The sequence below is a fragment of the Haemorhous mexicanus genome, chromosome 6, assembly GCF_027477595.1.
Source record: "Haemorhous mexicanus isolate bHaeMex1 chromosome 6, bHaeMex1.pri, whole genome shotgun sequence".
Taxonomy (NCBI): domain Eukaryota; kingdom Metazoa; phylum Chordata; class Aves; order Passeriformes; family Fringillidae; genus Haemorhous; species Haemorhous mexicanus.
Genome location: NC_082346.1, coordinates 10673620 through 10700265, shown reverse-complemented (window position 1 = coordinate 10700265; position 26646 = coordinate 10673620). Strand labels below are relative to the sequence as shown.

The following is a 26646-nucleotide window of genomic DNA, read 5'->3' as shown; positions in this document are numbered from 1 at the left end:
TTAACAGAGAATATAGCACTTTTCTTCTCACACGTGCTATAGAATGCAACAGAACTACCAACACCTCTATGGAGGCAGCTATCAAAATATTCTCCCCACTGCAGAGAGAGTGCATGTGCGCAAAAGGCAGGCACAAGTGATTTTTCCAAAGATTATACCACAAGGATGCAGTAAAACTTGAATAAGACTTGGTATTTTCCAGCTCCTAGGCTTATGCCATTTCTTTTATACATTGCTGCCTTCATGAAGAGAAAAAAAAAAAAAAAAAAAGGAAAAGTCCATCAAAAAGGAAAGTTTCCCAGAAGTCACAGCTAGTAGAATAAAACCAGAAAAACAGGAGGGTTTACATCTAGTCAGGAAAAAGAGACTATCAGGGGAAAAAAAAAAAACAAAGAAAGAAAGAAAAAAAGACCTTATGAAATGTCACCCCATCACACTGAATCTGTTTCAGCCGTTGAAAACCAGTGTTCCAGGATACAATTTTTATAAACATGTTTTATTTATCTTGCTTATACCATTAGAACTGTAACTGCTGGCTGTCATTTCCCTGAAAAGGGGAAATCAACTCAAACACAGACTGGTGCTTTTCAAAAGACAGCAATTGGAAGGGCAGCAGCAGCGGGCATTTGAGATTTCTTAAAACCTTCAAGGCTGCAGGAAAGACAAAAGGACATGTGACCAAAAGTGTTATGATTATCCATTAGGGATTTCCATCAGTACCGGCATCAGTTATTTAGGTGATAATACAGCAAGGTCAAGTATTAGTGACAGACAATGTGCAAGTCATAAGGAATGATAGAGAATACCAATCCTTACAAAAGTCATTGCTATCAAAGAAACTTAAAAGTGTTTCAAAGAGATATCTAAATACTTCACATCAAATATACAGTGGCCATCCAGATTATAGCTCAGGATTTGCTGCAAAATTTTGTCCAAGTGCCAAATCAAAGCCTTTTTTTTTTGTTTTTCACCTTGTCTCCTAAAAAAAAAAATTAATTACACAGTTACATTAGCAGTTATGCAAGCGCTCTTAACTCCATAGCCACAGGAATCAGGGCCCTGGTGATGAGGAGTGCTGCAGCTAAGGGTGCCTCTTCTTTGTCACAAACTGCCTCTAAGCCCACCTGTCTATTTAGGGCAATTGCATCACTACACATCTTGAACTGTTCAGTGCTTCGATTTAGTAAGAAAAAGCTGAAATGCAGTTGTTCTATCAAGCCACACTTCACCTTTTCCATCCTTTCATGGGAACATTTAAGTTTTTTTTAATTGCCACCACAGAAAATCTTTATGAATTTGCAGATTTTATCTGAATTTTGTTAAATCACTTTTTAATGACAGAAGTGAGTCTTTGCTTTTTCCTGCCACTTCAGTTAACCATGGAGATTGGATCACCCTGAAAATTGCCTTTTTTGCTTTATTCTTAGCAAGGGTGAGGAATCTGAATCTCATGTGCAAGGCTCAAGATGATGCTTAGGACAGAACATGCAGAGTAAACGTTGTTTCGTTCCTTTCAATATCCAGGGAATATAAAGCTGGCAACTGTAGTCCTGTCATTATGGGTAATGAAAATAGTCCCTTTACAACAAACTTCCTGTAAGGGAGAACAAATAGATAATAACTCTTCTGGTAACATGTATTGTACACTGGCCAGCGTGTTTTTGGCGTTGAACGGAATCCTGTGAACGTGTTTAATTCACTTGCTGAGCGTTCATCTGAGGCATCCCTCTGTTTGGTCTGGGGGGCCCTCCACGACCTAGAAAACACAAATAGGGGGTTGAATTCTGCAGGAAATCTGGTTAGTTTAAAAATATCCTAAATCTTCTGGTCTGAACTCAGGCTTTGTTGTACTTCCTGAAACAAACTGTCAGCTTTAGCACAGCCCAATGTTTCACTCAATTGCAGAGGCCTCAGCTCCACACCTCAGGGCTTTCAGGACCAAGGCAGGGACAGGAACTGAATCCCCTCAAAACTGAACTACCAAGTGGGGTTTCACAGATGCAGTGCACAGCTCAAGCTGCCCTCACATCAATGTCTGTACGGAGACAGAACAGCCTCATAATCAAAAATGTACTAAGAAAAAGACTGAGGAAATGTGATGAAAATAGAATTTAGAAGCTTAACTACAGCCTCATTATGTCTGTCGGGTTTGTTTCCCAAGACTTTTATTAATAAAAGACAGTTAAATAGTTCTACTATATCTGAATGTCAACAGCAATCGCCATTTTAGCTTCTTTTCCAAGAATTCCTCATTTAACAGCCAACTTAACTTCCATCACCAGTTCACAGGATCCCAATAATTCAAGTCAGCTTATTCTTAATTGTGAGGTGCTGACTAAGGAGTGAGGTTGCTTTTTAAGTGCAGAACTTTGAAGCTGGCTCAGAAACTTCCACTTGACCCAAATCAATTATTCCCTACTCATGAAATTACCTCTAGGAGCTCCCCGAGGTCCACTTTGTCCAGAGCCACGTTTGAAATTTTGTTGATATCCATCCTGAAGCAAAAAAATTTTAGAAGTTACAACATAAAACCTGGGCATTCTGTTACTAATTGCCAGCAAAATAAGGACCATTTGGAACAATACGCACTGACAAAATACCTGTAACTTCAACATGCAACATTTTATTAGTAAAAAATAATCTTTAAAAAATAAATTCTTACTTCCACTAGTGCCTAGCAGCTGTAATAAAATGTGCAGTGACAAATGCTCTCTCCAGTTACAGGATGTGTTGCTCAATGTAACTAAGAAATATAAATAGATGCATTTAGTGTTCAACTTTTCCAAACTACACAGGAGCAGTTTGACTTCCTGAGCAATAAAAGAAGTCCCAGAGGAAGATATCACTAACAGCTCTGAGTGCTTTTGACAGGTATTTCCCTCCCCACAGGTAGCTTACCCTCTGGTAGTTTGAGTAATCCCGAGGAGCATTGAACTGGGGCTGTGTGTAGCCACTGTTTGGAGTGTTGGAAAAGGAAGGACGGTAGCCATCATATCCCCCTATGGAACAGGGCACAAATCTTTCACTTGGAAATCAAAGCTGCACTTAATACTTGACTTTCTGCTACTATGGAAAGAAAAGCAGCAACAGCATTTTACCTAAACCTTAAAAAAATCCCATCCCTTCAGGAAGGGCTGTTTACCTGCAAATCACACAAATGCCTCCAACATCAGAGCTAATATATCAAAAGAAAAGAGAATGAACACCTTGTAAGGCCTGGGAGGAGGCAGAGCTCAGTGCATTTCTCAGAGTAACCTGAGGTTTGATTTACAGAACATTCAGCTCAGAGCTAAACATGATCCTAGGTAGGATCTAAATGTCCCAGCTGTGATTACTGCATTCACACTCCAATCAGCTGTATTTTTATTACACACACTTCTTCTCTACTCCCCAGCCACAGGAGGGGGAGAGAACACGGAAGACAGTACCTGAGTCCATAAGCAATCCCAGAACACCTCACAAGGAAATCTCTGTCCTATTCTAAAATAAACCTCTTTGTAGAAACACTGACAGCCACACATGTAACCAGACTGGACTCTTGTGCTCCTGCACTTCTACATAAACCAGCCTATTCTCATTCTGATGAAACACAGAACTACAAAATGCACTGTGGAAACACTAAGCATTTTTGAAACACCAACTTGCATCTAAATCCCTTGCTTGATGGGTGGATGTTTCTGCGTTTGCTTATACTTGCAGTAGATGCTTACTATTGTTCTGTAAGAGTCCAAACACTTAAAATTTAAGTTGCTTATCTACAACCAGTAAGATTTTTACTACAAGTTTTGCTGTCTCACAGGGCTGCTATCCCAGTCTCCCAACAGCAGGTCAGTTTAACACCTGCTCTTCTGAGCTGGTGTTCCCCCAGGGTCGAGCAGAGTTCAGGGAGGGTTTTGCAGAGCTGCTCACCTCTGAATCCATTTGCTGGGCCCCTGTAACCATTCATGAGGCCCCGGGCCCCGCGGGATCCCCCCCGGGACACGCCCCGGCTGTTGTAGTAAGGCTGGCTGTTCCTGGGAAATCCAGTGCTCTGCTGGGGAGGCTGCTGGTGGTTTCCTGCCACTTGGTGACTCTGGTCTGGGGAACCGTGGTAGGTACCAACCACTGCAGGGGAATCAGGGGGAAAAAGAAGTAGCAAAGTCTGAATTTCTTTATGTTCCCAAGTATCTCTCTTTAAACCAAACATTCTGTTACACACAAAAAGGATGAGGCTCTTTGTCCTTGTTCCACATCCAGTACTTGGTAGCACTTCAGCAGAAAGTGAAGGCAGTGCTGAGAGAAAAACAGCTCCAGACATAGAGCACAAGATTCCAGGCCTTTGTGACCTTACATCAACCCTGAGAAGCAATCCATATTTGCTCTCATTTCTGGCTTACCATTTCCTTTACAGAATGTCGCCTCAAATTGCACTGGTTTTTTTAAAGCAACCTTTACATCAGCAGAGCCAGTACTTCACTCTAGTACTTGCATCTTCAGAATAATCCTGTTCATGGATTTTTTTTTTAACCCATATAAACCTCAGTCAAGTGGCTTAATAACTGGAGATAGATACACTGAATTTCACTCCCTGTTGGATATTCAAACCCAGACAGAGGAACAAAACTTGGTACTGCCCAGGGGAAAGGCCTGCAATGGAACCTGTGACATGCTTTGCTCCCATCATCTAGGATGTCACAGACTTATCACCTGCTCTACCAAGGCCACAAGAATTTTACCTGTCTGGAGTTGTTCTTGCTGGAGATCTGATTGTTCTACTTGGTGAGGTTGATTGGAGAAACTCTGGTTGTAACTGGCCTGGTACTGGTTTTGCTGCTTAAGGGTTTCTGGCTCATTCACAGGAGGAACAGGTGCATTCATGTTGAATACCTGCAAGAGCAGAAATTCAGTTTTATGGCTCTGTAAAGAAGCATCTAAGTCGTAGAAATACGAATAACCAAGGACTATCATATGTAGCTGCATGACTGACTCCACCCCAAGGAATGAGCACCAAGCCAAAGGGATCCAGGACTGATTTCCTACTCACTGTTTGCATGGATTGGAATGGAGCTGCATTGACGTTGATTCCACTGCTGTGCAAAGGCTTGCTGGATCCAGCCTGGAACACCTGTGGCTGGGATGCAGTGGGAAGTGATGATGAGGATGGCGTCTGGTCTGCATTCAGGGACATGGAAGCCTAATAATTAAAACAAACAACATTTTAGCTCTTGAGGTACCAAAAATTTAACTTCAAAAACTTTGCTTAAAAAAAAAGGGGCAATGCCTCAGCTTCACCTCTACTAATGACTGTTTTGTACTTGAGCTTAACAGCCTAATTCACAACAGCATAATGAGAGGAAAAACCTAACCATCTTCTCCCTCATTAACTTGAAACAACTAGAAAAATCCAGAGGGGGGGAAAATGAAGAAGTTTCCAGGCTAACTGCTGCGAAAAAATAAATCCCACTTCCTAAGCCAACAACACTGATGCTCCCATGCTGATGTTGGCATGCTGCATCCAACTAAGTGTCTTGCTATGGAGGACACACTGGTCACAGACAGGCTCAGAATTTTGAAATTAAAGGGAACTGAAGCACCCCTATCAACTAAAAATAATGTTATTTACTAAGAAACACAGACTAACACTTGACGTCACCTGCAATCAAGAGTTCTTCCCACCCCTGTGAAACCTGACTTGCCTGAATCTGGTCAATTGATTCTTTCTGTGGCCGTTGCTCTGCTGTGTGAGAAGGCTGATACATGGGTTGGGAAGCTGTATATCCCTCACTTGTAGAAGAAACCAAGGGAACCTGACAAAATAAACCCCAAAGCCCCCAGAAGTCAGCTGATGCTCACACACAGTTTTGTAAAAAGTATAAGAGAACTCTGGAGTGGATGGTACTCTCTAGTCTGTGAGCCTGCACATCATCAAACAAGTACAAAATAATTACTTTTTAACCACCAGCATTCTAACACCACACAACTCCAAGCTCAAACACAAGTGGAAAAGGGCTGGCTTCCAATGGCCTGAATTTTACATTTTACAAGCTCTGCTCCCACACAGAGAGCCCAGGGAAAAGTCCAGCCAGGAAAGCAGAGCATTTGCATTAAAGCCTGTATTGGGGAAGTAAAGAAACAATGGATAATAACTGATGGGGGTGTTCACATTACACTGGAATGTTCCAGAGCAAAGAGTAAGTTTAGGTACTGCTTGCAAGATCCTCAAGAGAATCACTGGCAACACTGGTTGAGGTAAGGGAAATAAGAAAAAAAATCCATTGGATTAAGTCAAACGTCACCTAACAGCAAAATAAAAACTAGTGCAGAGGAAAAAAAATCCCTCTGTCCCCAAAAAATTATTCTACTCCTATCTTACGAGACAACAAAACTGTGGAGAGCACCAGCATTTCAGGAGGTACATACAGAGGAAACTCAAGAAATAATCCCCTTGCTCCTGTTTCTATATAAATGAGTGACTTAAACCTTGCAGAACTAATCTGGACAAGCCAAAGGAAGCAATTTATACTGCCTGTACTGTGAGATCCATCATCTATCCAGATTTTTTTTTTTTGTTGTTTGCAAACACCTACAGGGATCAGACCCATTACTGAGACGAGCAGAGTCCTCAGAGATGTCACACATGCTTAATAAAAAAAAATCTTTATTCACCAGACAACTAAAACATCTTAACCACAAAGTGACAACTTCATTTATACAGTGCAGAGGCAAGTTTAGGAGATCCCACTTAAAGCTCAACTGAAAATAGCATTCAACTCATGCTGACTGCTCAACAACTCCAGGGTAAAATCCCAATCCAAGCAAGTGGGAATAATCAAACAGAACACAAACTCCATATAGTTAATGCATGAGATCTACTTGTGCCCTGACACTCACTTGGACAGACACAGGCTGCCCTGTAACCAAGTGGTTTTGGCATTTCTGTTGCAAATAAGTAACAAACTACCTGCTTCACATTACTGGAAATTTGCAATGTCGGTAGAGAATGAAACTAGGAACTAGTAATGCTTGTAAGCAACAATGAAGATCATCAATTTACCAAAATTGGTCCTTCAGCTTTTTCTGAAGAGTCTCTCATGTAGTTAGGAAATAAACCCTTTTGTAAGTCCCATCAGGCCTAATATCAAACTCAAATTTAAAACAGAATTTACTGAACATTTTACCTGTGTAGCTTCTGGTTGCACAGGAACTTGGGTAGGCTGGGCAAGTCTTGACTCAGTATGAACTGGAGGAAAATAATTTCACTTATTACACAGTAAAATCAAACCTTTTAGAGAATGGCATTATTATCTGCTCTGAGCACTTATGTGAAAGCTGATCATCATGAAGATGATGAAGCCTTAGGCATGGCAAAGCTATATTCAAATTACCAACTCCTGTTTCCATGCAAAGAACATTTTTTCTAGTCACCCAAAATAATTCAAAGCAAGACCAAAGAAGCTTTAGCTGCTCCACATTTCTAAGCAAAACATATAAGCAAGTGAGAACTGGAAGTCTAAAAAACAGTACAACCACATTTCTGAGAAAAACACACTATAAGAGGATCGTACTATTACTTGTGGTGACCTTTTTATTATGTAGCAGCAATTGAAACACTTCTAAAAGATGACTTGCAGGCTTCCCCAGTATTTCTCTTTAGGATTTACCATTACAAACCTGGAGGGCAAACCATTTGCGGCATGTCCAAACTCTGGGCTGGGTTCATGGGCTGTGCAGATACAATGGCAGGATCAAGCGTTTGGTTCTCAAATTCCAGCATTGAGTCCTGGGGAGGAAAAAAAAAAAAAAAAATCAAATCTCAAATCCACACTGCTGTGGGTTAAACAGATGAATGTTCAGAGTACAGAAATACCTGCATGAAATTGTAGGGGCCCTGCATCTGCGCCATGAGGTCCTGTACTCGCTGTCTCCTGACCAGGGGGTCTGCCTGAGCCACAGCAGTGAGTGCGTGAGGTTCCGGGACGGGAGGAGACGTCGCCTGTGTCTGTTGCTGCAGGGAATTTACAACCTAACAAGAGACAACAACCAACTGCAATTTCAGCTCCAGGCAGCACTGCACTCAAGTGACTCGGGAGTTCTTGCATTTCTGGCTATTGCCTGACTCGTTAAGGATGATGGAATTGCTGTAGTGGTGTTGAAGGACAGTATTACATCCTAGACAGGTCAGTACTGTGGCCAGCTACTCATCTGAGCACTCACAGGATTACAGAGCTCACACTCGCCTCTTTTTTTTCTCCATTTACTCTTTTCCCCATGAAAAAAAGTATTTGTTCATTATCATATGGAGTTTTTTAGACCAGGATTTGAGACAGCAATTTATCACCATTTGGAAATTTAAAGGAAGTGGGGGAAGAGTAAGCTTCAGAAATATGCACAAATGGGGAGCAATTATTTTCTCATAGCTTTTTTGTAAATGTAAGTGGAGTCAGATTTTTTTTGTCTTTTTAAAAGACTTCCTAATGCTCAATTTTCACAGCCACTGTTACCCTAGCTCCCTGATTTACTGTCTCAGGAACAGCAGCCAGCATTGCATAACAAGGATTGCCAGACAGCACCATGAGGGGACACCAGAAGCCCAGAAGCAGAAGCACAGATCAGGGAGTGCAAGAAAGCTCAGATTTACCAGACATACCCCAAAGTGGCAAACATCAACAAAGGAACAAACTGCAATGGGCTTTCAGATAACACCTGATTAGACAGCAGAGCAACCAGCCAAGCTGGACATGGGCACCTCAAACATCCATCAGCAAATAGTTTGAAAACAGACAGTGACAAAGGTGACTGAGCTGCACTTTGATGGCCCTAACCAGTCCCTCACCTGCTCTTTAGGCAGCTCCTGTAATCCAGAAGTGCCATTTTCAAAGTCAACAAATGCCCTTTAAAAACATCATTGTCTCTTACCATTACTTCTCTATTTCAATCAGCTTGTAATATTGCTAACATTCCAGATAAACAGCTAAGCCTTAAAACTTAGCTACACTGGATATAAATTAGCATACAGGCACCTGAAAGCTCAAAATATTGATGTAAAATACCTGATTTCTTATTAGAATCACAGAAGACAGATTTCTGTACCCAGCCATGACAATTACAAACCACCCTATAACAAAGGTCTTAACTTTAAGCCTCACACTGTCACTATCCAACCTCAAAGCTTGCACATTTCTTGTTAATTTCTCCAAGAAACCTACAGCATGTTCCAACCTTCCTACTGCCTGCCCAAATTTCCAAATCTTGTTTGTCCACATCATTCTGCATATGCAGTTGCCTCACCAACTCCAATGGCTTGTTCCTTGAGCAAATCCCCAACAGAGAATCTGAACAAAACTAAAAGCTAACCACAACTACAGTCCTCTTTGAGATCCCCTTCAGACCCAAATCACCACTGGTAGCAATCCACAGAGAAGCAATTGGACAATTTCCATGAAAAATACACCCTGAGGCAGTCCACACTGGAAACTAAGTACAACTCTGGTCTACCAAACAGTCCCTGAATTTCACATTATGGACTGTTTCCAAATTAAGAATTAAGCCCTGCAAGTGGAATAAATTATCTAGAGCATATATACAGACCTTTTGCACATAACAGAATTTAAAATTTGAAGAAAAAGTGCAAGCCAGATCATCAGGTGAAACTTGAGTGGTAAAACCAACAGCTACTCATCTGCTGCATAACTGTTACTGAAAGTACTCTCAGTTATTTGAGCTCTACCACTCAACTTATGGAGTCCAAGTCATTCACAACAATTCAGTATCTTCAAGAGAAAAAAAAAAAGGAGTCAATGGAATCATCAAGAACACACAACAGTGACAAAAATACCCAATGTTGTCCTTTTTCTCAAAGAGCACAGCAGTAACTTCAGATGGTTTAATATTTTACATTATCTTTTCCAATACTCCCTTTTTGATGTCAAAAGGAACAGTTTAGGACCCGTTCCTTCAGCCTTATTAGCACTACCAGGGTACTCTGAGCAAGTAAACCACAGTAGGATGGAACAACTGAGCAAATTTCAAGTTGTGTGATGAAGTTAACCTTGTCAGCAGGCAGAAGTGCCAGACACAAGGCAAGAAGACTGACAGGGGACAGAGAAAAAAGAGAAGTAAAGGTAAAACCACAAGTTTAATGACACCACAAGCCAAGAGAACGAACTTGCATTTTGTTAGTCTGAGAACAGTTTTCAATTCTACACAAAATCCATCCAACCAAAGTTCCACAATCTAAGACAGAGAACTTTGTGTACAACCAGACTCAGGCACTAATTACAGAAAAAGCTGTTAAAAAAAAATTAAACCCTAGAAAACAACAATAAAAAATCTCGATAAATACTATTACCAATAAAGGACATCTTCACCAAAATTAGAACATCATCACCTCCCAACCTAGAAATACACCACAGAAATCCTGACTGCATCATATCTACTTGAGGGTTATTGAAAGAAAGAGAGAGGAGTTTATGATATCCTCCCCCTTAGTGAACAATTACAGAGATCTTCTGAGCTAATGTTCTCTTTCAGATTTCAAAATTCACAGCTATCAGCGTACATCCTGTGTCACCATCTCACCAAAACACAATTCAGCTGCATCCTCCTGAGAAAGGAGACTGTGGTGCCAGCAAGAATAACTTTACAGGCAGATATTCTCAATTTCCCCTTTTTGTGTTACAGCTGAGAAAATAAAGTTCTTTATTATGAAGAAACAGGCTTCAATTTTAATTTCTTCTAAATTATTCCTTTCTACCATGTCCAAGATACTGGGACAGAAAGGGCAATTGAAGCACACATTCTCTGTATTGCCCTATGAAAACAAAGATGAGCCAATTCCAGATTCAGCTGACTAAGAAATTATGAGTTTCTGAAATCTGTCTGATACCAAACTACAACCTGAATTATGCCTTCGTCCATACTCCTTATATTAAGAACAACAGAGACTGAATCACTCTGGACACTCGGTAGAAACACAGATATAAAATGGGTATAATTGAAGCCAATTAATCAATAATTTTAAAATCCTGTGCCTTCTAAGAACACTCCAACCAAGCATGACTTTAATGTATAGGTTTGGAGGGTTTCTTCAGTTTATTAAGATAATTCTTAAAACATATTCAGTAGGCAGTGAGTAGCAGTGATAATTTAAGAGTTTCTGAAGTAAGTAAATGAAATACTGTGACAAGGAACTACCAAACTCCTTCATATCCATGGCAAAGCTGTCTACTTAGTTTTAGAAGTCTCACACTCATCCTCAGTATTATTAAATCTCTAAGTGGTCTTCAATACATAAAACAGGAATTTCAGCCAGACTCAATGTAAATTCAGCCAGATCAGTTTATCAGAACAGGACATAGTTTTATCAAAACAGCTACTGTTTTTTCAGCACTTCACAAGATGATGAACACTTATTCCACTCCTACATTTAAAAACAGCCAAAGGCACCAAGAAGGCCTAAAAAACTGACCATCTGCAATTTGCTGCTGCAGAAGGCTAAAATCAATCAAAAGTTAACTCTCCAGCACCCAAAAGAAGCTGCTCATACTTGTTTTTACCAGACAGACACGACTCAAGGTCCAATGCACCAAACGGGGGACTCTTGTCTTTTCCTGTACACGAGAACGACAAATTCCAGTGCAATAAAATCATGGACTTGCACATGCAACAAAATCTGAGTGCAAATCACTGAACTGGGAATGGATCCCAACACCAGTGCACCACAAACACCACAAGTGAACAGCCACTCAAGTGCAGAGGAGTAACGAGTGAGGTACTTGAAGAGCTGTAGTTCTGAGAAGCAGAGACGTACATACATAGGAGCACATTTTAACATCAAATGATGCACATAAGCAATCTGGAGCAGGTATTAGTTGAGTTACTCGTTTTCAGCTCCCTCTCCAGGGACCCGTGCTTAATGAAAGCACAACTACACCACGCTGTCAGCAGCTGGATAGATAAACTTTCAAGTTCTACATTTGCAGCTAAGTTCTCCAAAAAGAAAAAAGACTTCAAAAGAAATCCTTAAAGTCTTTTTAAGCATAAGACTTTTAAGCCCTGTTTTCCCAAGCAAGCCACTAATGAAGTAAAGCAAGTTCTCGGCAAACTTAGCCAGACTAAATAGGTTTTATTTCTTCTTATTTTAGGTGCTCCTGAGCTAAGTATGTAATTAAAGAATCAAGTAGTGAGTCCAAGCCTACTTAAATAAATGTATTCTTTTAGATATTGGGGGAGAAGGGATACAATACTAAAACCTATCATGAATTGTGAGCCAGCAGAAACAGGGATTGCAATTTTACCTGCAGTACACAAGATCTTACCTCAACCGTTTCAACTGTCCACTCATCTACCTGTTCCTTCTCACTACTGCTGAACTGAGTCTCTGCCATGAATTGTCTGTTTACATACTAAAATAAAAATAAGAAAGGGTATGAAAGTAAAAGTAAGTGGCATTGAAGGTATACAAAATGACAGTGTTTCAGTGAATAATACCTCAGTTGATTCAACTTCAGTTGGCTCAGTAAATTCTTCTGCTGGATCGGGTTCTGGAAGAAAAAGAAATAAACCATTTATGTGGGAAAAAACCAAATTAAAAAACCCGGAACAATAATAGAGACCTCAATCACCCTCATGTTATAGACCTAGAAGATACAAAGTTAGATGAGAAAATCTCGTGTCTCAGAATAAAGAAGAAATGTCATGGGTGTTAACAGAGAATTATTAGTAACAAATTTCTCAGAGCTTTGAATTGAAAAGAAAAAAAAAAATTAAATTCTCACTAGCGAGAGTTATGTTCAGCTACGCCTTCTCCACAAAAGGGAAAAATGTCCTGAGTTGTCTTAAAATTGGATACAACATTCCCAAGTTTCTTAAGTATGTAATTACACTGTCTGCTTCAGAAACTGCTCCCTTCTAGCTCAGCTTAAACTGGTGGGAACCACTGAAAAATGGGAAAAGCCTCTGGCAGCCAGAACTTTCATCTTGGATGGTTTCAGTGCTAGAGATGAACACTGCATTTGCAATTTAATCTCTCTGAAGACTGCAGAGACATGACAGAACAATACAAACGTGTCAGTCACAAGGCATCTTCCCCTTCTCACCAGCCTCTGCTGCAGTGTCTTCTACTGCAGGTGCAGGTGCTGCCTCCTCTTCCTCACACAGCCCATTCTGGTGGTTGTGGGTGCTGTCAAAGTAACTGGTCTGAAGAATGCGTTCAACAATCTCCTTCAGTGCTTTATCTGGGAAAATGAAACAGAGAAACATCAGCACCACCTCAGTCCTCATCATCTGCTCTCTCCTTCCATCCTTCTTTCCTTCCAAAAGACTGCATGTACATTTTATGACCCTTTTGCTGAGAAGATTTTGCTGCCCCAAGCCAGTCCATGAGCACCAGGATTTCTTCTCTTACTGGGTCACATTCAATAAATCCATAAATAACCCACTGTCATTCAGAAAAATCTGAAGGGCAAGAAGGATCTTAAGAGTACAGAACTCTTCAGAAGCTTTGTGGAGCACTTCACAGTGAGGTCAAGTTTATGAATTTAATTACTAGATTTTTATTTGGGAATGATTTCCATAAAACAGCAGTCTGGCTGGCATGGTCACACCCTGACCTGCAGTTAATCAATGAAGACAGGGCAAAACTGCAACACTTTTTGCAGGAGCTAAGGGGGAGAGAACATCCCAGTAAGGAAGGCCATGTCAGAGTATGTATTACACTGTCACCTTGTTCACACCTAGGTTTGAAGAAAACAAAGAACTGTTACTGAGCACCACCAGCAACAGAGTACTGCTGAAATAGCAGGAATAGACTGAGCTTCAATACTGAGTAATGCTGAGCCAGTATAAAAAAATACACCACAGACTGAGTACAAACTTCACAAGACACTGTTACAGTCCAGCTAAGAGCTGAGAAAAAGTAGTTCCTCTAAGACCTCACGGATAATTAACTGCCCAAGTTCTCTTACATCAGATGTGTTTTAGTTCAGACACAAATTCTGTGCGCTGTCTCTTCATGCAGAGACTGTACTTACAGGTTGTTCCACAAACTGGTTTTTCCTTCCCTTCCAGTAAGTCCCACAGGTGAACAGATGCTTGCTCATACTGCTCATTCAACCTTAAAAATTAATTAATAAGAGTTAATTTCTTACTGAGTCTTTAAATTACCATACCAAATACATTGTTAACTGACTGGCAATTAGGAAGAGGAGCACTTTGCTGCAATCCTACCTCATGTTCATGTCTCGTTCAGGGTAAACCAGCTTATAAAATTCATCCAGCATTGTCAGTTCCTCCTCTGTCAGCACTGGCACCCCGTTGGATCCTTGCTTGAGGTCGCTGCGCACTTCATCATCCCCCAGCTTCTCCAGAATGAACTGCAGCTCCAGCACCGTCTTTAAACGCTTCTGCTCAGCCTCCTCTCGCATCAGCTGCTCCCTACGAGCTGTCTTCTTTATTGTTTTCTGGATCTGGAATGGACCCAAGGGAAAAACTGTTTGGAAATGTCTTTAACTACTAAGAAAAGGTACAGAGGAAGGCAAAGGAAAAGCCTGAGTGTTGGGTTCTTCAGTTTGGAAAGGCTTGAGTGATCCAGATTGTTCACACTGGCCACACAGAGAGCAGGAACAGAGAAGTTATTCACCATATCCCACCAGAGTAGGAAGCATTCATTGGAACTACCAGGAGATCAGCTTAAAACAGATAAACAAAAGGACTGCTTTTTCACACACCACAAGAGGGAACTCATGGAATGTTTTTACATGAAAGGCTGGGGAGATAGACAGGATCAGCAAGTCCAAAAAAGGATTTCAACAAATTCTTGGACATGAGATCCCTAGTCAGACACCCCAGGGAACAAGCATGTGCATCCACTGCAGCATTCCCAGCTCGAGGAGCACAGATGCAGGGAGGGAGAGGATGACACATCAGCAGCAGCCTTGTGCTCTGCACTGAACCTTCCACAAGGTCTAAATGCAGCACCACTCTGAACCTACAGGATGTTTCTTCCACTCTTCATCTTAATCCAAGTATCCAACGTCCAGAGTTCAGCTGGAAAAGTAATATTCTCTTCCAAAAATCTATCGTGATGGTAACTTTCCCACTTCAAACATCCCAATTTTGTTTTTAAAAATCAAAGACATATCTTAAAATCAACTAACTGCAGTCAGGAAAAACTATAACCAAGTTTGAAAGCAGAGCACAAATCTGGTACTCCTGCATTCACTGGCTTGTTTTAGCAGTCAGCTGACCAGGGAAACACTTCAGAACAGACTTATCCAGAAAAGGACGTTCTCCATTACTAACATTCCATAAACACAGATGAACTGTGATGCCAGAAAATAGAGAAACAAGCTGGCTTAGTCCTACAAATTAATTTACAGCCACAGCCAATGCAGAAAGCAGTTTATAACACAAAGATGCTGCTGCCCTTCAAATAATCCCAGCCTGTTCACAAGCTAACTACACTCCTTAGAGCAGTCAGCTGTATTAACATCCGCTACTCAACCAATTCCTCCAATGCTGCTGCTCTTTCCAGAGCTCCCAGATTTTTAGAATTTAATTCTTAATTACAGTATTATTCTGCATCCTTGATAAAACACCAACTCAAAAGATTACCTATTTCATAGTATCCAGTTCATTTACCCTTTACAAAAATAATAATGTAGTTTCAGACTGTATTACCAAGAAATGAAAACCCTATGAAATCCACTTAAGAAAATGTTACCAATGGCAGCAAGTGACCACCTTTAATGTTGCATGACAGACCTGGTTCTGTGATCACTATTTTCAACACTTGTGTTGTGTCAGAAAATTACATTATTCTTGTTTCCATACAATTATGTAGTACGTCAGAAATTCTTTACAAAACCTGACATCAACTAATATAAAAAAATAGAAGAAAACAGCCAAACATAGAAGAAATCAAGGGCAATTTATCTCTGTAAACAGAGGTGACTACTGCCTCAGTGGAAGAGTTTAAAGTGTTTGGATAACCCACATGGCAATGGTTATCTTTACTTACATCTTGGCTCAGAGCCATAAAACTCCTCTGCAGTTCCTTAGCAAATTCCAGATTATTTGTCACTTCCTGGTACTTTGACACTGCATCCTTAAAAAAAGCCAGAAAGACCACAAATGTAAACCATCAGCAAAAGAACTGAATATATACTTTCAACAAATAAATTCCCATATTTTTTAGTTCTAAAGTGAGACACAGGATCCCTGAATGGGACTGCAACTATGTTAAGGCAAATTTAGATTTTCACTGGCCCAGATATCAAAGACTTGTGTATGTCCTTGGGGCCTCCAGTTTCTTTAGATATGATAAACATATATAGAAATATGCCTTTATGTGCTCACATGTATGATGGACTGGTTTCATGTTTGGCTGGAGCCAGTTCCTGACAAAAACTAACAAACAACTGGAAGAAAGGGGGAGAAGAACAATCTGGCAACTCAGAACTGCTCAAGAGTTTGAGAATTAATGCATTGTTATCTCCAGTCAAAGCCAAAATCAGAATACACAAAGCATAATGTCCCCTTCTCCAGAAATCTTTGCTTTTGCTATCTTCTTAAACCTAATACTCTGATCTGCACCAAAGCAAACCAAATTCCTCAACCCATTTGGTATTACTGAGAAATTATATCAAATCAGAATCAAATCAGGGGGATATGGCTGAGACATTTACATTCCTGCTGTGACAAAATAATGCATATAATGCATTTCTCCAAACTAACATTTATTTTCATCAAGCCTGGTAGTCAGGCCTCATAAAAACCATGAGCTTCCCTCCTGAACATGACATCAGGTCTCTATCGTGGTTTATCTTAACAACAGGCCATTACAAAATAAAAATACACAGATCTGTGGTATTTCAGTTCTCAGCTGGCACAGAACCACTGAAATGAAGATGAAATCATCCAAGGGACCAAGGGAAGCAGCTCATTCTTTTAAGTGTCAACAGCTGCAATAGTTGGAGGGTACTTTTTTGTCCCTTCACTTTTTCTCAGTGTTAAAAATCATCCAAGAAACACTGCTGATCCTAGACTGAGAAGATAATTGTTAAGGATTTGACTTCACACAACACTGAGCATCTGGTAATTTCTTGAAGTATCAATGTGCATGTCTGCACCATACAACTGAATTTAAATTGGTACTTGATTTTTATTTACAAGTGCAAACTGCTGCTGAATCAAGCTCTGCAATAACCTACTTTAAGAACCAGCCCCAAAAAGGAGAGAGGCAGGAAAAACTCCTCATCACAAAGATAACAAAACAATTTAACAGAGATCTGGTTAGGATTTTTTTGGTTGTTTTTACCAGTTGATCTTGATTCAGACGTTCTCCCTTGTTCATTCGTTCCTGGTAATCATCAAGTTTGCTCTGAAATATAAGAAAAATGCTGTTATGAAGAGGCAAAAATCAGTTTAAAGCTTTTTTCTAGTTGTGCTAACAAAATTATGCACTCTAATATTACACTACACAGACTGTACCACGTTACACAAGACCATAACTGTCCTGTAGAATGTGTACATGAGAAAAACTGTCTTCTGAATTAAAATGTAAATATTTTCTCAAGAGGTAAATATTTTTATCTTGTTTATTTGGCTATTACAATATCTTCATGGCTTGGAATTTCCAAGGAAATTCACATTCCTCCTAAGGGGACAAGCACTCTCAACGCACATGTCCTTCAGCCCAAACACAAGAGAGCTGAACTGAGGGCTGAGGTAGAGCTTATCACCACTTTATCACTACAATACCAAAAATCTGACTGCAAACCCCCACTGTCAATGCTTTTAAGATTTAGAACTGTGATTCTCTGTAGCTCCATCACTTAAGATAGTTGTAAAGAATTTTAAACAGTTTCTAATCCTCTGTGCAAGAATGCCCACCAACACAAATCATATTAATAGCTCTAAAATAGTTTTTGTTCAAGAGCATTAGGATTTTTTTTCCCACAGGAAGAAACTGAAAAAAGAATCATGAGGCTACTCTTCAGCAGGATCAGTTTTCTCATCTGCTTAAAAAGAAACCACACAGAAGAGTGGCATCAGCCAGAATCAAACTCCTGTGTGTCCCGGTGCCAGATTCTACAGGCTAACTACAAAGGCTCTTCAAAAGGAAGCGAAGCCTGTAAGGGTAACACACCTAATTAGTACAGTTTTGACCATTTCTGTATTATCACAAATTACTGCATTTTGAATGAAATTTGGCATGATCTAATTTAAAAACTTATTAAAACAAATCCATAACATTTATCTTCCCAATCTAGGATAACAGAACACAAGAAGGAGGAGAACACTTAATTTTGAATGTCAAAGATGCCCCCACTGTCTCAGGGTTTACATTTGCACTGAGTGACACCTTGTTTGGTTGCTGTAGCTCTTCATTTCAGATTTTTCAGTTAAAATACCTTACTGGTCTTTTTCTAGTTAGTTCAACTTCTATGCTCAGTCTCAGACTTTTGGAAAGATCAAAGTCTGTGGAATAGTTTATCAAGCAAGCTCCTCTTCCAAAGTATTTGATGCCCATCATTATTTCCTGAAACCCTATCACCCTTATGAGGCTTGGTCCTTTTGAGGTCATTTTTGGTGCTGGATCTTTTAAAGTCCTCCAGGTCAGACAGAACATTTAACTACTTCACCTTCCAGTGTATCAGAGCCAGCAATGGCCTAGGCAAAGTCAAAGCAAGAACTTGCAGAGCTCCAAAAATACATTACTGGGAGTTTCATACTGGGGACAGAAACTACATGGTAACAGTTGTTAAATGCAGCAGCCACAGCTCATAACAGATCAAAAAAGCAGCCCTGGAGAGCATTTGGCACACTGCAAATCTATCTCAACAGGAAGTAAGGTCAGGTTACTCTTCTCCATCCTGATCTCAGAGCAGATGATGACACGCTTGGACAATCACAGGACAGCCTCTTGATTTGGGAGAGCGTGGCTGAGCTGTGCAGCCGAAAGGGAGGTAAAAGAACTGAACCACTGCAGTGCCCCAGTGCAAAGCCAGGTCAACCCACACCTCTGACGGCTGAAAGCCTAAAGCAAAGGGGCTTTGCAGACAAGCAAATTTCAAAGGAAGTTCCTACTTGCTCAAGTCACCGGCTCCCCTGCTGCAGATTACAATTCCCTTGGTCACCCTGATGCAATTGTTTGTGAGGCTGCTCAGTAAATAGACTGCAAACATGAGCCAGCTTAAACAGGGTCTACAAAAATGCATTAAAACAAATTCTGTGATCCAGTTTCCAACACAAACCCATAAACAACAACAGTAAAACAAAATGGGTGGAACGCTGTATCCCAGAACATTACTTTGTTTGACTTTGTTAAAAAAACCAACATATATTGCAAAATTACACTGAAATACTCACAGAATCCCTTTTGTGGCTGAGGGCATAAGGAAGGGAAGAGGCAAAGATACCCTAAATAGCTACAATTTTTTCTGTATACTTTTTCCATGCATGTTGGTCCTTTCAGATTAAGCTATTGCAGTAACATAGTGAACAATGCACAAGGTTTTTCTTGAATGGTCAAATACTCCTAGGTCTAATGTAAATGCTTTCCTTATTTTTATTTAACTAAAAAGCCAAGGGTAATATGTCTCCTGTTAGGAATAGAAGAAAACTTACTTGTCTTCCCATTTACTTCTTACAAAATATTCCTGTTGGGAAAGTAAAAGCAGAAGGAGGAAAGCACTGTCAGCTGCAATGCAGAGGACAAGCCAATGTGCATTTAGGTAAATGTTACCACAAAGATTTGGACTGCCAAGTAAGCATTTCTCTACCATTGCAAAGACACTTTTAAGATCCAAAGCTGCATTACACAGAAATATTAAGTGAAATGCCTTCCTTTTAATCTGCACTGTCAACTAACAGCAATCCAAGAGCAGCATTAGAGCTGTAAAACAACTGCAGTGAAATTCCTGCTCAGGAACCTACTGCAGTGCCTGCAAGAGGGGAAGACTCTCTTCATCTTACTCCTCCTTACACAACTTCACCCTCACTCCTCAGACAGATTTCCAAGCATAAAAACCAAACCAGCAGGAAAAAAAAAATCCAGTGGCAAAGTGAGCACATGAATTGTGTATTGAACAGCTCGTGAGTCAGCAGCTCCCAGTCCTGCAGGCAGCAAGCCACCCTGCTTCAGCTTTTTCCACTGAGATACCTGAAGTATTTTGGAGTTTCCTGGGGAAAAAGCACCACTAACAGGCTCTTGGGATTGTGGTGCTCACTGCCTAACTACACCCTGAATTTTACTTTAATAGGAATCCAAAACTGAGTTACTTTATTGCACTAATAGACAATTCTCTTCACCTCCTCTGAATTGTCTCAAAAACATCATCCTGAAGTGGAAACAAAAACTGCAGTTACCTGGCATTACCCTCCAAACCTACCCTGGTTTTAGAAATGCCTGACCACTGAGCCACCACTTCCAGTGCTGTGCTGCAAACTGGATCACTGGAATCATCAGATTAAAAATAACCCTTAAAAAAGGGGGTCAGGAGCAGGAGGGAGGCTCTATATTTAACCAGATAATTTCAATGCTATGGTTCTACCAATTACAGCAGCACAAGTGTGCACAACAAGCTGCAAGGTGACAAGGTAACCTCTGCCAACAGCTGGAGTAAATCTTTAGTAATTCAAACTCTACCACACAAGGTAAGAAAAGATGGAAAGAACATTTCAAGTTTGTCTCCTCAGGTATCTCAAAAACTGAATGAATGTTTTTTTGACAGCACAAAAGCAATTAAGGTAACCCAAAATTTAAAATAGCTGTTTAATACAGTTTTTATTGAAGCCAAATAAATGCCAAGTTAAAAATCAGAAGTTTGTTAACCTGTTTTACATCCCTGCATTGTAATTTGTCTGCCCTCCACCATCACCTCCACACTTATGGCTTTGCAGCTAAAATTGCCCAGAAACGACCAAAAAACCCCACAAACCAAAACCAGTCTTCTATTTTCTCAAAAAAGTAAAACACTTATCAAGCAAGTCCAGAACCTCTCAAAACCCACCAGTTCTGAAAAGCTGTTTCAGTCCTGAGCTGGAACCAGGAAGATGGAAGGATGCAGTAACACCAATACTCCAGAACACAAAACACTTATATAGGTCTTCTGTTAAAACTGAACTGATTTTTTGAGTAACAGTAGTAGATATTCTCACGGGAGGGTTTCTCCCCACAGTCTGGGAAGTTTGATGGTTCAGAAAAAATATCTGCATAATGTATTAGTTTTTAAACAAAGGACACGGACACATCAATTCTGAGACTGCAGTTTCATGATCAGTTAACCCCAGAGGCAGAAAAAGCTTCTTCAGTAACCAGAATTAAATCACAAAAGAGTGGAACCCCAAGTTTTGGTGACTGCAGAGATGTTCTTTCCAAATCACCACCACACAGGATTTCCTACATAAACACTCTGAATTTACAGGGAAGTTGACTACGCTGTAAGAGACGTGGATTTTGCTCAATACATAATTTTTGTTCCAAAAAGTTACTTTTACAAGTGAATTCTACAGCACAAATGTGTCTCTCCCAACACATTCTTCATGTCTTTTTCTTCAAACAAAAACCATGATCCAAACCCCAAAGCAGCATCTGAAAAACTGAAACTAGAAGATGTTTCACAGCTCTTTGGACTCATCATGCATCCAGTTAACTCAACTCACTGTGAGACAATCCCTATTTTACAATAACCAGTTAAAACCAAGATACCAGCCTGAAACCTCAAAGCACCAGCCACCGCAAGATATCACAGATTAACTGCTTAGGTTTTCAGACCTGAAGCTTGAAAATTATCCAAAATTCCTAGTAAGAGAGGTTTGAATGAAAGTTTCAGGCTTATAATATACTGTATGAAATGAATTTTACAATTTGTTCCATGTTAAATCTCCAAAGATTAATTTCAAAGCAAACCTCCCAAGAAGAGGTTCTGGAGCCACTCACAAACCTGAACATCCAAGTGGCCCAAATCATGGACAAACGCATTGAGAGAGCTGCTACCAACGGGCAGCTTCAAACTTCCTGCCACCAGAATGGAAAACTGACCCCAGCCTTCACTACAGGTTCCCTGTTTTCCATGGGAAATCCAACATTTTACTGAAGCAAGTCACATCAACTTCAAATGTCCACCTGCTGTGCTGTGAGAGTTCTTGTGTAGCAAGGACAGCAGCACCTGTGGACTGCTCATTCTGCACCCCAGCCAGGGTTACACTCAGGAGGAAACTCAGACAAGCTGATAAAGTGACAGCAGCTTAAGTTACCAGGCACAGGCAATATGTGCCATCTTTCCAACTCCAGACACCAAGCTCACATCAAGCTTTAAGCTCACATGTTACCCTGTGAACATCTGCCCATCCCCATGTCCACGTGTTAGCACATTAATTATTTTGCCCCTTTGGCAGAACGTTTGTTTGATGAACTGTTCTTACATGGCTCATGCCCTATTACACAAGATGAAAGCAAAAACAACTGGTTTTTTTTCATTCAGCCCTGAAACAAAACCAGAGTCTGATCTACCTTCAATTGGCTTAAAATTTGGAAAGGATTTTCTCCTCTCAAAACAAAAACCAGAAGAGCCAGGGAGAAGGAGAAATTGAAGGTGAAATATTCTTTTAGGGAATGTGGACAGCTGGCAGGATTCTAACCCAAGACACCTGACAAACACCTGGAGGAGTCCAGGCAACTTTCAAATTAACTAAGCTTGTCAACATAAACTCGAGCTGCACATCCTAAGGTCTTGGAGAGAAAATACCTCTTTAATTACCCCCTTCCATGCACACACAAATATCTTGTCATCTAAGACCAGAGGAAGCATTCCTATCTTTTCCAAATACAAAGAGATGAGGGGAACACAGACATTTTCAGGCCATGTTTTCACATCCATATCTAAACAGCAATTCAATTTTTCCAGTCGCTTTTAACAAAAGAAATACTCATGCTTTGAAATGAGATCACATTTAGGAAAAGAAAATGAAAGTGTAACTAATAATCCAGTGGTTTTAGTTTATACAGAAACATTCAAACTAGTACAGACCGAAGTTATAAATATTATTTCAATTTGTATTTTGGTAGTCACATTATTTAATCCTCTGCGTTTGCAGGTAAACATGACAAATTTCACTCCAGAAATTCAATTTCTCTATGAAGAGTGACCTTTCCTCTACTAAAAGCTGTACACTTCTTTTATTTAAAACCTAAGATGGTACCTCTTCCAGAGCAGTAATTTTTCATCCTTCAGAAATGTGTGTCTAAGTATTTATTTGTGTTCATTCTGTGACACAAAGATCTGAAAATCATGTCTACTGGTCTTCGTTAGCAGCTGCTGACAAAGAAAGGATTAACTGTCCAACTGAGCACAAGTTCCCAGTGAGATTTACTGCATTTCTCACCCACTCCTGGCTGTGCAGTTTCCAGAAAAATTTTACTTTCTGGATGGTTGGAAAAATTAAAAATATATTCTTGTCCAAAGATGCAAAATATAAGGAAATCCTGATGTGTACAATGAGCTTTGTTTTAAGACACAAAGCATGTACTGCTCTCTATACAAAAGGGCATTACTACAGAACTCTTGGTCCCCCCACCAAGGGAGAGGCTCAAGCCCACAAATGAGGTCCTCTGCTTTAATAAATCAAAACCCATTTCTCTCATAACTTCTGTAGTGCTTGTGAGTCCTCCTCCAGGAAGTTTCAGAACTTCAGCCCATTAAGACTTAGGAATCTCTGAACTTTAATTCATCAGTGAGAGACAACGGAGTTTTTCCTCTTTAAGCCCCAGCCCTTGCCTGTTCTTTAAGCCCACATTGCCCAGCACAGAGTATTCAAAAGATAACTGCTTTTAGTCATTTTTATGGAACATCTTCCCACAAAATCCATGTCCAGAAAAAAAAGGGCACTTTGTCCCCCTACTCACTTTGTAAAACACTAAAACTCTACTCAAACAGAATGGAATGCCTAAGACAAGTGTAAATTATTTAAACGTAAATAAAAACACTGCTCCCAAGGACCCTCACACCAGTAACACTGTGTTTTATCCTCTTGATTACTCCCAAGTACAGAACAGGTCAGAATGTTCACTTACTAATTCTGGTTTTTAAAATACACGCTTTTAACATAATAAAAATATTTTCAGAGGATTTCTGTGCATTCTGGGTACAGAAATTAATTTTCAAACATTTTTTTTTGTATCAGAACAACTAGAGACAGAAAGATCTGCTCCCTTTCTTGAGCTGAGGATCAGTATTGGCTGTGCAGATATTCCTGCGTATTAATGAAAAGTTTAAGACAGACATCTTGTCCTGACTACACACAATAGACATGGAGGAAAAGCTCCTCTGATTCTAAAATTTACCTAAAATGTCCTGGCTTGCTGCTTTTTGCCATGTCATTTCTAAAAACCAGGATAATCCCACAACCCGTTTTGAAGGGGGAAGCTACACTGTATTTATACAGTGTATTTTTGATACACAGTGTATTATTTATAGGTAAAGCACAGCTTCTCTCCTTTACAACCCACCTGTACAGACTAATTTACTGGGAATACTTCCACCTTATACAATATGGAACACTATGAAAAATATCAAAACTAACAGTAAAAAAATTAACAGAACACTTAGTGTGCTTATTCACTTCTAAAAATATTAAGAGATTTAGGGTTCTGGCACAAATATAAAATTTTTGGGGTAATTTTAGCTCGCCACTGTGGTGTTTTGAGGCAAGTCTTGGGGCTATGTATGAATTCTTTTTCTGCTGGACACCTCATGCTCTGGAGGTTGTCAAGCCCTGCGAAGCTCATTTAATCTGCCACCACCGAGAGGGTGCAAAACACGCCGCGAGTAACCACGACAGCCTTTTCCTCTTTTGCCACAACTCGAACCGTCCGAGCACCAGGGATTGAGTAGCTGCTCTTTCTAAAAATAACCCATGAAAGGCCGCTTCCAGCTGGGCTCACGCTCCCAAAGAGTTGAGCTTAGGGCGATGGAAAGCGAGCGGTGACACTGGGGCGGGGTGGGGTGGCCCCGGCTTTGTGCGGGCGGCACAATGAGCTCCGCCGGGGAGGCCGGGCCGCCGCCATGTTACAGCTCCGCGTCCATGTGCCCGGCCCCGGGGGCACCGCAGCCCGTGCCCGCCCGCTCCGCGGGCCACGGGGAGCTCCGGCCGCCGCACGGAGCGGGGATATGGGGAGCCGATTCCCGGGATGGCGCGGCTGGGAAAGGCCCCGCCGCGGGGAACAAAAGGCGGAAGGAGGGGGAAGGGGAAGGGAGCGGCGCCGCCGAGGGGGCTCCGGGCAGCGGGGGCGAAGAGGCGGTCGGCAGCCGCGACCCCTCCGGGCTCTGTTCCGCGAACCGGGGGGAAACCGGGACGGGTCCCGGGGCGACGGGAGGGCGGACGGGGATGGAACAGGGGGACCCCGGGAGGGGAAGGGGGCAGGCCGGGGGAGCGGCGCTCGCCCTTCTGGAACCTTCCAGCAGGCGGCCTCTGGGGGCCACGCCGGGAACAATCGGGGAGGGCTCGGCGGAGGGCCCGGCACAAGGGAGCGGAAGGGAAACAGGCCGGACCGGCTCGGGGGCAGGGACGGCCGAAGGCGGGGAACAAGGCGGGTGGGCACCAGGGGTGCGCCGGGGGAGTCTGAGGGGACGTGGGGATCACCTTCTTCTTCTCCAGGTTGCGCAGCTTCTTGTCGATGACCCCCAGGATCTGCTTCATGGCCTCGGTCTGCACCGTGGTGATGTTCACACCCGCCGCCGCCTGCGGGGCCGCCGCCGCCGGGGCAGCCTCGCTGCCCGGTCCCGCTTTGCCGGTGCTGCTGCCGGTGGTGCTGCTCGCCATGGTGCTGTTGGTAGCCGAGGGCATCTCTGTGAAGGAGGGAGGGCGAGCGGGAGAGAGACAAGAGAGCGGAGAGAGCGGCGGGCGCGTCACGGGGGGGAGCGCGGACGGCGGGGACGCGCGTGAGCGCGCACGCGACCGCGCGCGCACGAGCCGCACCTGCCCCGGCGCGCGCGCCCAGGAGGGGCCCCCCTCCCCAAACCCGCCCCTCCCTCGGCGCGCGCGGGGCGGCGGTCACGTGACGGCGCGGGGCGGCCGCCTCGCGCCCAACGGTCATTTTCCCTTCACGCTCCCCTCCCCCCCCCGCCCCGCTCGGGGTGTCCGGAGGGGCCGCGCCGCCCTCCTCACCCTGTGCGCGACTGAGGCCGGGGGGGGGGACACACGCTGCACTCTCTCTCGCTCGGTAGGAATGGCCGCCTCAGCCACGCTCCAGCCCCGCCGCCCGCGCTGCTCCTGCTACCACGGGAGGGAGAGAGAGAGAGAAGAGAGGGAGGGAAAGAGGGAGAGAGAGAGGCAGCGGCGGCGCGCACGCCGGCGCGTAGAGGCGAGGCGGCGCGGGAGCGCGCGGGGGCCTGGCCGACCGGCGGGTTCCCGCGGAGAACGCCTGAGCCCGCCGCGGCAGCTGCCGCGCTGCCCGCGCGGGGGAGACGCGGCGCGGCGGGTCCTTCAGGCGCGCGGTGGGCGGCCCAGCGGCAGACACAATAGTGGGGAGGCCCTCGGCAGCTCCAAAGCTCCTCTCTGTGCCCGGCGGCGAGGCCCCGCACCACGGCTGTAACTGAGCCCTAACAGCCGCAGCTCAGTCGCCGGGAACAGTTGCTTCATCTGTCTATCAGCCTGGGATTTTGT

At 42.4% G+C, this 26646-nt stretch overlaps 1 protein-coding gene across 4 annotated transcripts; it reads right to left on the bottom strand.

The window, feature by feature from the left end:
- Nucleotides 1-475: 475 nt before the first annotated feature.
- CAPRIN1 (cell cycle associated protein 1) lies at nt 476-26336 on the bottom strand. Of its 4 annotated transcripts, XM_059848450.1 has the most exons (19): nt 26149-26334; nt 25624-25829; nt 17297-17359; nt 15998-16084; nt 14206-14444; nt 14010-14092; nt 13077-13214; nt 12469-12521; nt 12297-12383; nt 7847-8002; nt 7651-7759; nt 7158-7219; nt 5676-5786; nt 5024-5173; nt 4716-4866; nt 3910-4104; nt 2899-2999; nt 2432-2495; nt 476-1756 (listed from the first exon to the last, which is right to left on the bottom strand). In XM_059848450.1, the coding sequence occupies exons 2-19, from the start codon at nt 25825-25827 to the stop codon at nt 1692-1694; spliced, it is 2118 nt and encodes a 705-aa protein (XP_059704433.1). In that variant the 5' UTR covers nt 25828-25829; nt 26149-26334; the 3' UTR covers nt 476-1691. The 4 variants fall into 4 exon arrangements, with proteins under 4 accessions (XP_059704433.1, XP_059704435.1, XP_059704436.1 ...); XM_059848452.1 differs by lacking the exon at nt 12297-12383 and having other exon boundaries at nt 26149-26336; XM_059848453.1 differs by lacking the exon at nt 5676-5786 and having other exon boundaries at nt 26149-26332.
- Nucleotides 26337-26646: the final 310 nt, after the last annotated feature.